We start from the raw sequence: 14,628 nt of genomic DNA, 5'->3' as shown, positions 1-14,628 counted from the left end.
CGATACTATCGTTCGAAGTTCTTTGTTCAGATCATGACTCCTTGGAATTCGAAGGGGAAACAACGGGGGATCAAATATTTACAAAGGAATTAAGATATGGGAAAAAATCTTTAAAAGTCTCTTCTCAAGAACAGCAAAGCCATGATAAGTTATATTGATATGGAAAAATCCTCAGATTCAAGTTTGTTCCTGTCATGATCTCCAGGGTAGGATGGGGCCACATGGGGATAAAACTTTTACAGAGGAATATACAGTAAAAAAATCTTCTCAAGAACAACAGAGTCTTGATTATTCATATTCATATGAAAGCATTCTCAGGTAGTGAAGACTCAACATTTTTCCAGTCATAACCCCCTGGGGAAGGGTGGGGACATAAAGTTTTTCATAGGATGATCTGTGAAACAATCTTCAAAAATCTTCTTCTCAAGAACAGCAAAATCGTGATTAGTCATATTTATATGGAGGCATTCTTAGGTATTGTCGTTTCAAATTTGTTCAAATCGTAACCCCTGGTGGTAGGGTGGGGCCAGCATGGGTGATCAGAGTTTTACGTAGGAATAAATAATAGAACAAATCTGCGGTTGAAGAACAGCAAGGCCATATTGACTCAGGTGAGTGGTGTGGCCAATAAGTCTCTTGTTTTCTTCTTTTTCTTTTTGTCAAACAAATATTACAGGTTGTTCGTATTTGCATTTTCAACACATACATGTATACTTATAATCATAAAAATGGTTCATTTATTTAATCTACTAGTATATTGCGTTATTGCATCCATTTCCATTACATTGTTAGCAGTTTAGCCCATTCTTATCCAATTACATGTATTACGCTATAGTATTACTGAAATGCCTACAATCTGGCCAGAAGTAAACAACAAAATGCGAAACTATTACTGGATAAGTAATTTTCAAAAAATGTTTTAAAGAGAATTAAACAGCACCATTTTGCGACGTATTCTCTTTTAATAAACAATAAAAACCAACCCTATAACATTATCATAAGCTTGGATATTCAATATTTTGTAGTTGAATATGGAATTTATTTCACGAGTGGTACAGGATTTTTTTATATTTTCACGAGTGCGAAGCACGAGTGAAAATATATATATATATAAAATCCTGTCTCACAAGTGAAATAAATTCTATATCCAACCACAAAACTTTGAATTTTTTGGTTATTATATTTTATTTGATTTTCCTTTTGCTTCTGTCTTTTTTGAACATTGGGTCATAGGCTTTGACATCATAGTTGAGCAGTTGTGACGTCATTGCTTAGTAGTTGTGAGATTGAAAACATTGAAACATGGATTTTAGCAACATATTTTGGAAGGAATTGACAGTTTTAGTCTTTATCAAGATAGTTTACTTACTATCTCTATATGATTACTGGCCAGGAATTATCTTTTATATAATTTGATATCCTTTCACACAGTGAGAAAATATCACTTTCGTATCCTTTCACACTGTGAGAGAATATCACTTTTATTCAATAAATAAATCACAGTATTTCACTGTTGAAAATGTAATAATATTCATCATCCATAGAGACCGAGGAGAATAGGAAATTGGATAAATTTCAGAAAATCATTTCTTGTCGTTTGTCCTCTGATGATCAACAGCTCTCTCTCTCTCTCTCTCTCCCTCTTTCTCTCTCTCTCTCTGAGAAGGAGAGGTACAGTGTAAACCTGCATACGCTCCTGTAGGCATGCTTATGAACCTATCTATTGATATTCCCAAAGATATTATCAGAAACGTCGGAAACTACCGACACATGTAACAGGTTGGTGCCAAATGTTTAATAAACTTAAACTTAAATCTTTCAATACAATTAAGATGAAAACAACTTTAAAAATGATTTTCTTCCTCCGACCGTTGCAAGAGATTAAAATAAAATCACCAAAGGAAGTATCAGGTTCTAACTAATAAATGAGCAAAGGGGAAGGGTGAAGGGGGGGGGGTTCCTATATTACAAGTATATGCATGGGAGTACATCCTCGTAAATCCCCCTAGTTCCATAATTCCATATTTTTATGTTGGGACCAGCGCTTCTGGAATCACATGAGGTATGTCTTAGAATAAGCTTGTCGTCGTCTTAAACTTGGAACAAAGATTAAGAAGTTTCCTTAGATAGGATTGCTTTGTTAGCATCTCTAAAGAATAAGATGTGTCGTAAGTTCGTCCTAAACTATATCTTAGTCCCAAGATAGCTTCATAAGCGTGCCTACAACTGCATTTATTTTAATTACAAGGTAAATAATGCTGGAATGGCAAAGTCCATGGATATATCAATGGAAACAGAAGAAAACTTTGATGAAATTATGAACGTCAACATAAAGTCGGCATACTTCCTTACCCAGCTGGCTATACCACATCTGAAGGCTACGAAGGGTAAGTGTGAGAGTATTTGACGAGGAATCTTAGTTGTTGTTGTTAGTTGTTGGCACAACAAAGTGAACAATTGGATCGGGGGGCATTTACCTAAGAATTCTTTACAAGCAAAAACATGATGGAGTTTTTCATGCATTCCAAATCAAGAAAGGGCTGTGCACACATCGAACAAATGAAGCCAATCAGACCTGTCTCCCAAGATCAAAAATTCCTAAAGTCTTTTCGATTTAAGCCGAAATCAGTACGATAGAGTTATTGTTGGTTTCACCCATATGCACGTCTCTACCAGTCTCAGTTTATTTACAGTTTATTGAAAGGTGTACTTTCACATCTATATCTGGAGTCCCCCAGTCCGAACTCAAGACCAATCATCTCGAACTCTTATGACTGAAAATTGTTGACCTATAATGATTTAATCAAAATATAAATCACCATAGATAAATTGATCTTTTCTTTAATGGAATTGTATGTGATTTTGAATCACTTTTTTTCTCAGTTTTATTTCAAAACGTCTTTTTTTCAGGCTGCATCATCAACAATTCAAGTGTACTTTCAACCACTGTCCTCCCGGATGTATGATTTTTATTTCCTAAAAATGAAAAAAAAAAAATTATAATCTAATACAAACAAGTATTTTCTTGATATATGTAAAATTTTTAGCTCACCTAGGCCGAAGGTTCACGTGATCTTTTCTGATCGAGGGGTGTCCGGCGTCCGTCTATCGTCTGTCGTGTGCTCTCTGTTGTCTGCAAACTTTTCACATTTTTGACTTCCCAGGAACCACTGGGCCAAAGTTAGCCAAAGTTAACCAAAGTAGGCAGAAAGCATCCTTGGGTAAATGGGATTTGTTTCTTCAAATCAAGGCAAGGCCTCTTTCAAGGGGAGATAATATAGAATTCGTGACAATTTGGTGGAATCGTTTTTTTTTTTTTTTAAAAAATTCTTCACAAGAACCACTGGCCCGAAAAAGTTGAAACTTGGGTGAAAGCTCATTTCATAGTTTGTTCAAAACATGACACACGGCTAGAGCGGGGCCACTATGAGCGAGCATGGTTTTACATGTGGAAACTCTTTAAAAATCTTCTCATGAACCACTAAGATGGAAAAGATGAAACTTAAGTGAAAGCTTTATTACATATAGTGTTAATGCAAGTTAGATCAAATCATGGCCCCAAGGGCTAGGGTGAAGTTGCAATGGGCGATCAAAGTTTTACATGCAAATGTATTGGGAAAATCTTAAAAGAAAATCTCCTCCATTGAAGCAAGCCCTTGATTGATCATGAATACGAAAATATCCTCGGGTGGTGTAGTTTCTAGTTTATTCAAATTATGGACCCTGAGGGGTGAGTGGGGCAACAATAGGCCATCAATTTTTTACATAGGAATATATAGGGAGAATATCTTAAAAAATCTTCTTCTCTAGAAAAGTATAGCCATGATTGATCATATTTTTATGTAAGAATCCTAAGGTGGTGTAGGCTTAAGTTTGTTCAGATCATTACACCTTCAGGTAGGGTGGGGTCACAATAGGCATTCAAATTTTTACATAGGAATATATAAGAAAAATCTTTAAAAATCTTCTTCTTAAGAAAAGCAAAACCATGAAGTATAAATATGGAAGCATCTTTAAATGATGTAGATTCAATTTTGTTCAATTTATGACCCCCAGGGGTAGGATAAGGCTAAAATAGGCGACTGGTGTTTTACATGGGAATATATTTGAAAAATCCTTAAAAAAAATCATTTCTCATGAACAGCAAAGCCATGATTGATCATGTTAATGTCTTAATATATCATATTAATTTAAGACTTATCGCATGTTTCTTCATTACTTGAAATTAAATGCGTATTACGTTCCTTACGTTCACGGTTTATCAGATTTGTGTTTTTATTGCGAATATACAGCGTTTATTAAACATTATTTGACTCAAATAAAAATCCCTGAATTAAAAATCCGAATTAATTAGATAGCGATCACGTGACCGTGATACGTAATAGGCGACAATGGCTCAGCCTGATCAGTTGCTTACGTTAATCTTACTAAAATATACGCCATATAAACTAAGTGTTCTGCGTTATAAACGACCAAATCATTGATTTTTTATCAATATGAGGTTGGATACCAAACCTCATATGTTTGAAATTCATCCGTAGAAAATCTGTAGAACCTTAAAATCTGTAAAATAACAGCGACGATAGCAAGGGGTACGCAGCGAAGACAAAGAAAACAAAGTGATTTGGGATCAAACCTTTATTATTCACATATTCAACATTGTAGAATCTTTGATTTTGTTCATTCATAATGAAATATCAATTTCTGCAATATATTTGCACATATTTTGCAAAGAATGGCGATCTCGAAAAATAATTTTCTTATCTCAATACATTACCGAATACAAAGACATATCCAGATGTTTAACTAACAACAGAAAAAGCAGATTAATTTTTCAAATAGCTGTAGATTTGGTAAAATAAAAAAAAAATTAAAACCTATCTATTACAAAACATTAATTTTAATTAGCATCAGTTGTAAATAAGAGACTGAATTATATTTGATTTTAGTAGGGCGCCGGGGGATAATTAGAATGTTTAATATTCGTAGAAGAGAAGGTGATCAACCGTGATATTTATTAATTACCTTTTCTCTTATAATGATAGACTACAATTAAAATTCAAGAAGACCTGCAGTAATTTTGCAACTCTGTTCGTGCATAAGCATCACTTTTTTTATTTTCTTACCGACATGAAGCCACTATGTACACTCATGTTTACTCATATTTTCATCTTTTATTCAATGATAATAAAAAAAATTAAAACTACTTCAAATTTCTATAGTAATTGAAAAGCACGTAAATAATTATTTTTTCAGCATTTTTCGTATTTTTATATTGCATTTGTCGTTGATAACTCCGTTAATAGTGTGCATATTCCTTTCTCTCTATCACTGAATTGTCGCATATGACGTTAGTAGTGTGGCGCCGAAATCCGATTGAAATATGCATATCGCAAGTCTTAACATCTCTCTAGCGTCGCGGAGTAAGGAGTTGATCCTTACATAGCGGATTCGAATCCCACTGTGAGTCACGGAGACCGGTCCTTCGGTTGAGACCGTATAAACTGAGATCCCCTGTCGCAGTAGATGCTGGCAGGAAAAATATCCCTCACTGCTCAATGACCCTTATTGCCGAGTGTAGGTCAAAATTTGAAGCTCTCCACCGGCAAGTGATGGCGTCTCCATATGAGTGAAAAATTCTCGAGAGGGACGTTAAACAACAAACCAACGAACTTAACATCGCTGAAAATATGCTTGCAACACCATTTATAATGCTCAGTATTTTAATAAACAAGGTTGTAGATAATATTTTTCATACAATTACGACTTTGTAAGATCATACGAATAAGTCCTTTAATATTAATATATATGGAAGCATCCTCGGGTGGTGTAAATTCACGTTTGACCAAATTACGACCCCCGGGGCTAGGATAGGGCCACAATGGGTGATCAAATAATACTTCTTCCCAAGAACAGCAAAGTCACAATAAGTCTTACTAATATAGAAGTATCCTCAGGTAGTGTAGATTCAAATTTGTTCAAATCGTGATCCCCGGGGGAAGGGCAGAGTCATAACGGTGGATAAACTTTTTACATTGGAATATCAATGAATTTTTTTTCTTCAAAATCTTCTCAGCAAGGCCAAGATTAGTCTTATTTATATGGAAGCATCCTCAACATGTGTAAATTCAAGTTTTATTTGAAATCATGACATCCCCAGGGCTAGGGTAGGGTCACAACAGGAGATCAGACTAAATCTTTAAAAATCTTCTAAAGCCTTGATTAGTCAAAGAAATACATGTATGGAAGCATCCTCGGTTAGTGTAGATTCAAGTTCTTTCAAATTGCGATTCCTGGGGGCCACTTTTATATTTTACCGGTAACTTCTCAATAAAAAACTAATTTCTGCTTTTCTCCAGCGAAAGTGCTCAGGTGAGCAATGTGGCCCATGGGTCTCTTGTTCATTTTATATTTTATGTTTCATGGTAGGTATCTGGATGTTGTTCTTACAGTATGTCCAAAGCAGCAATGGATGCATTCACCAGAAATTTAGCTATTGGTATTAACATTGAACTCTAAACAACCCTCATCGTCATAAAGTTAATTAAAACACTGTGAAATAGTATTCAGCTACTAGTATGTTCTGTAGATGTGTAATGAATAACATATTTAAATGCTTTTTCAGAATTAGCACCCTTTGGAATTCGGGCAAATAGCGTAAGGTATAAATAATTTATATAATACAGCTCTATTTGAATTCATTTATGTTTATTTTAATACAATCTTTAGTTCTTATTTTTAGACCAGGAATTACAAGAAGTAATCTCGCTAGATATAGTATACCAGACGAAGAATTACTGAATAAGGTGAGTCATGAGGGTTGTCCGAACTTTCCGTAGAGAAGCGGGTCTTTTTTTGTAGGAACCCGGTGTCATAAATTAGTGAAAGTTTGGAAATAGATTAAACTAACAATATGTAATAGATTTGCCGACATGTATAGAAGAATTAGGCAGAAAAACCTCTTTAGATGAAATGTACCTATTGCCCGGTGTAAGGCACCGCAATACCCCAATATAGCAATTAAAAAGCGATAAATATTATTTCAAATCTTACAAATTTAGTATTTACTACTGAGAAATTCGGGAATAGAAATATTAAAAAATCTTAAAATGGTATAGTTAACTACTTCAATTTCCTCTAATTACGTTGTATATACTCGCTTTGAAATCTGACTTAAAAAAATGGCCACTGTGTTGACAGGGAAAACACTGGGCTGTTATAAAATGTTCTGAGCATGAAATAACTCCAACAAAAATAAATGTCACAAATATAAAATGACAGAAACAGTTTATTCAAGTTTGTAAAGAAGCGAAACTAAGAAAGAGATTGGCCGAGAGAATTGGACAAGAAATCGTTGTCAAAGTAACACTGTGCAACGCCATTTGAGAAGACAAGTCTTCAGAAATAGAGGAGGTTTTAGAATGTTTAGTATTGGATATACGTACAGAAGTCGCCCGCGTGGCGCAGTGGTTAGAGCGTTCGCTCTAGAGTCGCGGAGTAAGGAGTTGATCCTTACGTCGCGGGTTCGAATCCCACTGTGGGACGTGGAGACCGGTCCTTCGGATGAGACCGTATAAACCGAGGTCCCGTGTCGCAGTAGGTGCTGGCACGAAAAAGATCCCTCACTGCTCAATGGCCCTGAGTGCCGAGTATAGGTCAAAATTTGTAGCTCTCCACCGGCCAGTGGTGGCCTCTCCATATGAGTGAAAAATTCTCGAGAGGGACGTTAAACAATAAAAAACAAATTAAAAACAAACGTACAGAAACTTATTATGTTGTAAATTTTGCATTTACCTCCATCTAGTAAATTCTAAATTTACAATATGATAGAGGTTGACAGTGGTTTTCTTGGGTGAAAATTTTCAATGTTACCCTCAACTATATGCATTACATATTATAGGAAAGTTTCATACAAATATTAACAAGCATTCTGAGAGTATTGCATTAGTAATACTAGTCCCCTACCGGCAAGTGTAATCTGGTTTCCGTTAAAAATTGAAAATGCCATAATTCCGTCAAACATTAATGAAGCAGAACGAAATGCAAACTTGATCTAAAACTCATCAAGGTAAAGTCACATACCAAAATTCAGCTCAATACCTGCAAACGTTGAGAAAAAAATTGCGAAAAACCCTGAAAAAATAAAAGGTCGTAATTCCGTTAAAAAATCATTGACGCGGAACGAAATGAAAAGCTGATTAGTAACTCATCAATATCCACTCACACACAAAAAATCAGCTCAATATCTGCAAGCGTTTAGAAAAAAAAAATTGCGAAAAACCCTGAAACGAAATGAAAAGCTGATTAGTTACTCATCAATATCCACTCACACACAAAAAGTCAGCTCAATATCTGCAAACGTTTAGAAAAAAAAAATGCGAAAAACCCTGAAAAATTAAAAGGTCGTAATTCCGTTAAAAAATCATTGAAGCGGAACGAAATGAAAAGCTGATTAGTAACTCATCAATATCCACTCACACACAAAAAATCAGCTCAATATCTGCAAGCGTTTAGAAAAAAGTGTGGAAAACCAAGTGCGGCAGCTAGACAGACAGAGGGACAGCTAGACAAACGGACAGATAGACAGACGGATAGATGAACCGGTAGGGGACTAATAAAGGTGAAGAGCGCGAGCTTAGATTCCCCGCAGTCAGTATTGGAATGTCACCTGTTGTCAAGCATTGTTGGCTGTTGTTATTGAGTTCTACTGCGCTGGTGGGCATGGTTTTATCATTCATAGGGTAAAAGTGTTTTTTAACAAAGATGTCTCAACGAACCAAATTCAATTTAATGCAATTGACATGAAAGAATAATATATTATAATATAAAATATTATCATAACAATTAAGATATATCATATTTAAATCCATAATATCAATGATTATAAAGAAATTGATTCTAGTAATTAATGAATTTTCCCCCCAACTAACGCCACGAATGCCCCTGCAGGCAGCCAAAATTTCAGATGCCATATTTAGTTTTAAATTTGATTGCACAAAAGATTTTTTTCTAAGTTCAAGAGAGGTAACTCTGTCAAAAATCTTCAAACCACGACTAAATTCAAATTTGACCTGTATTTTCTGGTAAAATACCTGCACATGCAATACCAACCTTATACATACATCCCTACAAAAGTAAGAGAGCAGAAACTGAATGTTTTTAAAATTTTTTCTAAGTTCAATAGAAATAATTCTGTCAAAAATCATCGAACCAAGACCAAATTTAAACTTGGCCTGAATTTTCTGGTAAAATACCTGCATATGCAATTTCAATCTTATACATACATCCCTACAAAAGTTAGCGGAAACTGAAAAAATTCTTATTTTTTTAAGTTCAAGAAGGATAACTGTCAAAAATCAGCGGACCACAACCAAATTCGAACTTGTATTTTCTGGTAAAATATCTGCACATGCAATTTCAACCTTATACATACATCCCTAGAAAAGTTAGAGAGCGGAAACTGAAAATTTCTTTATTTTTTTCTAAGTTTAACAGGGATAACCCTGTCAAAAATCATCGGACCATGACCAAATTCGAACTTGACCTGTGCATTCCTACAGTACCAACCAGACCCAACCTGACACAAAGCAGTCCCAGAGCGATCCCAGGGCAGTCCCAGAGCAGTCCCACAGCGGTCCCAGCAGTCCCAGCGGTCCCAGAAAGCAGTCCCAGCAGTCCCAGTGGGCGGGGTTAATTAAGTTAATGGGCGGAGCTTACTCAGAAATGAGATTACCAATAAACAATGTAACTATAAAAGACAGTTGAAATTGATGATGCATTTCTTTCTGAGCAGTATCAACAAATATTTACAATTCTCAATCGACAGTCATATCTGAACTGTTAAGAAAATCACACTATGCTTATAGAAACAAATAATAAATATTGAACAAAGAAGACGTTCACACCTACTAATAACAGGAATATTTAAACACAGTTATGTGATATATTAATTTTTCACCAAAATAAATCAATTTCTTAATTTACTGTGATTGATATTGGTTTCCATATTAATTTATTTATTTTTTATAGAAAATTAAACTTCAGTGATTTATTTTCTATCAGAACTAGCTTTAAATAGATCTTATAATTAGAGAGCAGGGTCGATTCCCATTCTATACTCTGAATGCATTTTTCTTAAGTGCTGGAGATTTTGAAAAGTTCTTTGTTAAATTTTGCCGAGTATTATATTTCAGTCATGATTATTTTCACTGACTTGCCAATTTAATTATTGTTGGATTCTCTATGTAACAGAAAACAATAACACTTTTATTATATAAACGTTCGAGTGTACATCTGTAAATCATGCGAATGGAACCCTCAGATTATGTTCAAAATTAATTAATCCCGAAATAAACTTATACACATTTATTGAAACGAAGATTTTTTGCAGAACATAGATTGAAATTAGTGTCATTGTTGACCAGCATGTTCAGTGATGTGTAACACTGATACCATTCATTGACTTTCTGCTAATCATGCCCAAAGGCGATTAAAACCTCAGGTGTTGACACCATTTTATACATTTGTATTGCTTTTTATTAATCGACCAGGAAAACACAAAGAAAACAAATAAGAAATAAGTCACAATTCCTAATATTTTAAAATGTTTATTTTTTAAATAAATTTACTCTTTTAATAACTTGTTTATAAATCAAAAACAAATTCATAAATAAATCCCCAAATCCCCCACTTTGTTTAAATGACTGAAGAATGGTAGAATAATTTTATTTCATGGTCATTTAATAAATTCTTAGGTTTTATTTGAGGGCGGTAAAAAAAAAAATAGCATGGAATGCTCTTTCTTTTTTTTTTTTTTTTTTTTTTAGCATGGTTTTAGCTTTTTCAATTTAAAAAAAAAATCCAGTACAGTACGACCTCTGAATATCTTACTGTAATGACAAGTTTGTTTGTTTTTTTTAAATAGCGCTAATGCAAACTTTTGAGTACATACCGTAATCTGACAGCAGTAATTAATTAAATAGGCCTACATATTTTTTCAAAAACCTGTATTAAAGTTTTAATTAGCATTAATTAATTAAATAGGCCTAGATATTTTTTTTTTCAAACACATGTACTAAAGTTTAATTTAAGGGATAAAAGTCATCTCCTGACTTCCCTTTTTAACTACTTTCATTTTTTTAAAATTAATTCTAGTCTACAGTTGTGTAAATTTACAGCCTCTGAAGACATTTGATAATTACATGTACATCTATCTCTACTTATTAAAATTTTGTAAGAAATCCTTATTTTTTTTTAAAAAATTCTATATCTTAAACACCTCGCTGCTGAAAGTAAACAAAACAACAACAGGGAGCCTGCAAATTCAGAATACACAAGGGGCGGAGCTATCATGTCACTCATGCATGAGTGAACAAAGCAGTCCCAGGGACTGCTGGGACTGCTGGGTCTGCTTTCTAGAACAGTCCCAGAGCAGTCCCACAGCAGTCACACAGCGGTCCCAGAGCAGTCCCACAGCAGTCCCAGAGCGGTCCCAAAGCAGTCCCGGGGACTGCTTTCTGGGACTGCTTAGGTGTCAGGTTGGGTTTGGTTGGTACTGTATGTCGTATCCATATGTTAAATTTGAGGTGAATGTGTGCAAATGTTGCCAAGATAATGAACGGAAAGTCAATGATGTCGGGTTGAAGGAATTACAGAATGAAGGAACAGGGTAACACTATATGCCTCCGGCCATTGTATGGCGGGGGCATAAAAATCCAAATCTGTGACGTTTATCTATTTTGACGGGTCACGCTACAATTCTTATCACTTGTTTTGTTTGCAGAAAATATTCAGTATTCCTCTTGTGTACTTTTACAGAAATAAAATCATGTGTCCACTGAAATAAATTATTGGCATACCTTTGAGCAAGCAAAATGCCAAATTTTACTCTCACTTAAAAACCTCTAAACGGTATCCCCTGTGATCGGACAATTTTCTAACCCTATTGAGGATCTAAATCTCTAATCAGATTTTGGGAATGTATGAAAACACGTTATTGCAACTGGTTCAAAGCTGCCAGACATAACATAAAATAAAGATAAAACTCGAAAATTAAGACCCTTCCCGCTAAGAGAGAGAGAGATAAGGAGAGAGAGATTTGAAAACTGAATGTTAAGATTTAATTCTGTTTCAGGTGATGGCAACATCTGAAAAAGCAAATCCTTCTGGACGGAATGGTGAGCCGGAAGATGTTGCCAATGCAGTCTCATTCTTGGCCTCTGACAAATCATCATACATAACTGGACAGGACATTGTTATTGATGGCGGACGTTTTATCCGATATTAGTTACATTGCTTTCACAATATTATGCCATGGATGCTTCACATTGAATTCTACTTACGATACAAAATACACAGACTATTCTTTTTATAGCACTGACTTTGCACCATTGAAATTCGTGTATACAATAATGAATAATTCAGCTCAGATATATACTGGTATGCACATTTAGTGTTAATTTGTTTTACGTTAAACTCTTTTGATTTCTAATACGTACTATCCTGCATTTTGGAAACTCCTACACATTGTGTTCTAAGAAGGGATTAGTTACTTTAAAGAAGAGGGCTTAGCGCCTTGACGTTCACATGAGTATAATGTAACACAATAAAGGATCCATAGTTCGAATATGAAATAAGCTGATAAATGAAGCTGTGTTGCCCAAAAAGCAAGAGAAATAGAATGACCAGGGATCAGCAAAATAATTAATTTTATGCCCTGCCACAAAACTAAATGTTGATCTAATTACTGCTTATGTCTGTACTTGCCCCATTTGTTACTATCCCCATGCGGGCTAATGAAACAATAGTTCTTGAGCTCTTTAATAAACCAATCTCATTCCCTCCTAAATTGTTCTCTCTTAGTCTTCGAAGAACAATTAATGTACAAAGATGTTACTTTTGTCCCATTTTTATTTATCTATTGTCTGAAAGTCTACTTGACCATTAATAAATATGAAACTACTTTTTATTAGATATTATAAAAATTATTGTATAATTATGTTATTCAGCAGACATCAATTGCTTCATTTACAATGATTAATTATCATAGGTGAATAATTAAGGAGAATAACATCTTTCCGTATAATACAAATTATTAGATTGACCACGTGGTGCAGAATTTCAAAAATCTGATAAAAATACGCTTGCTTATTACAACTTTATATACTGATTGTTTTCAAGATGCCCAGGAACAGAGAAGAAATTTTTTAAATAAATAATGCATTTAATTATAGACTCAACAAAGCCCCCCCCCCTTTACACCAGATCTCCTGACAAAGAGGCCACGAAATTCACAATTTTGAAAAAAGCTCCCTTGCTGCTAAATTCCCAGGAGAAGAGAATTAAATTTTCAAGGAAATAATGCATTTTTCAGACCCCCATCCACCTGAACCCCTGACCCAGGTGCAATAATTTTGGAAGAAGCACCAGTTATATTAATGTGAAGTTAGTTATATAAGCAGGTTGACCTCTGGTAATTAATCAGAAAGGATATGTACATATTTTGAAAAGTTAATACATCTAACAAGACTAATATTATGATAAATAATTTTGTGCTTGATTAATGATAGTTATCTTCATATTTGATATTAGAATTGATAACAGTATAATCGGACCATTTGGAAAAATAATGCTTATGAACAATATGCTACGTTGAATATAATAATTTAACATTTAGGCTTACAATTACAATGGAATTACTTGAAAATTAAGGTTGAAATATATTCAATAAATATCGAAGAATGCAAATGATTTTTTGTTATGCTACCTCCTTTATTCATATAAAAGATATGCTAAAGCTGCTGCTAAAAGAGGTATTTTTGATATAGTAAAAGATGATGTTAAGCTATAGTTTTTCTATAACAATACAACAGCATCATTTAGTTTAAAAATAAGTTGACTCTCTGCTAATTAAAAGAAAGTGCTTAATTCAAATTAAATTTAGAAAGGAATAAAAATGAAAGTAACACTACTTTTGTAAGGTCATTGACACATCTTTCTTTTATATTGTCCTTAACCACGTTTGCTGCTGTAAATACATGTAGGATTACAATAAAATATTTAGCAAAGGTATCAAGATTTCACCTTCTACCGTGAAATATGAGGAGATAACGAACAGTATTCAAGCTCAAAAGTCCATTAAACATTACAAAATTGGAGCAGAGCAAACACGGACCTCTAAGATATCAGAGGTGGGATCAGATGCCATGGAGGAGTGGTCACGCCCGCCGTGTGCTCCTTGTCATGATCTTGAAATAACAGAAAAACCCGTTGACAAATAAGTGTGTAAATAATGGCCTAACAATTAGTATGATAAAAGTCAGTCAGCATTTGACTTAATGAAAGATTATTTGCTGACAAGGTCATTGTATCGACCATAGAACTTACGAAATGATGACTTTAAACGAGACTGCTGATATTCTTGTTTCATCAACTTGTTTGTCAACTTACCTCGTTTTAAAAATTGTTCATACGAAGAGCATGCTCTTGCGTATTGAATCAACTGAGAGATATAAACCCCGTATGCAGGTGATAAGGGTATATTGCTGCATAAGTAAGGGAAATTGACAAAAAAGTTAAAGTCATCACGTTTGTCATAAAGCTTTGTTGTTAGATTACTATTAACGTCTT

The 14,628-nt window shown here is 34.3% G+C and overlaps 1 protein-coding gene and 1 long non-coding RNA gene across 4 annotated transcripts in view; one reads left to right on the top strand and one right to left on the bottom strand.

Moving 5' to 3' along the window:
* LOC133197575 (3-oxoacyl-[acyl-carrier-protein] reductase FabG-like) overlaps positions 1–13,746 on the top strand; it is a 36,885-nt gene extending 23,139 nt beyond the window's left edge. For all 3 annotated transcript variants that reach the window (XM_061333678.1, XM_061333677.1, XM_061333679.1), the window contains exons 5-10: positions 2,249–2,387; positions 2,911–2,960; positions 6,430–6,499; positions 6,626–6,662; positions 6,743–6,806; positions 12,134–13,746. In XM_061333678.1, coding sequence (XP_061189662.1) covers positions 2,249–2,387; positions 2,911–2,960; positions 6,430–6,499; positions 6,626–6,662; positions 6,743–6,806; positions 12,134–12,286 — 513 coding nt within the window. In that variant the 3' untranslated portion in view covers positions 12,287–13,746. The remainder of the gene's footprint in view (positions 1–2,248; positions 2,388–2,910; positions 2,961–6,429; positions 6,500–6,625; positions 6,663–6,742; positions 6,807–12,133) is intronic.
* Positions 1–14,628, bottom strand: part of LOC133197582 (uncharacterized) — a 139,820-nt gene that overhangs the window by 50,825 nt on the left and 74,367 nt on the right. The gene's annotated exons all lie outside the window — the stretch shown is intronic.

Source organism: Saccostrea echinata, unplaced genomic scaffold, assembly GCF_033153115.1.
Source record: "Saccostrea echinata isolate AGI-Se365-2 ecotype Australia unplaced genomic scaffold, CSIRO_AGI_Sech_v1 ptg000030l, whole genome shotgun sequence".
NCBI classification, from domain to species: domain Eukaryota; kingdom Metazoa; phylum Mollusca; class Bivalvia; order Ostreida; family Ostreidae; genus Saccostrea; species Saccostrea echinata.
The sequence above is the reverse complement of the archived record's forward strand: the minus strand, read 5'-3'. Positions and strand labels throughout refer to the sequence as shown.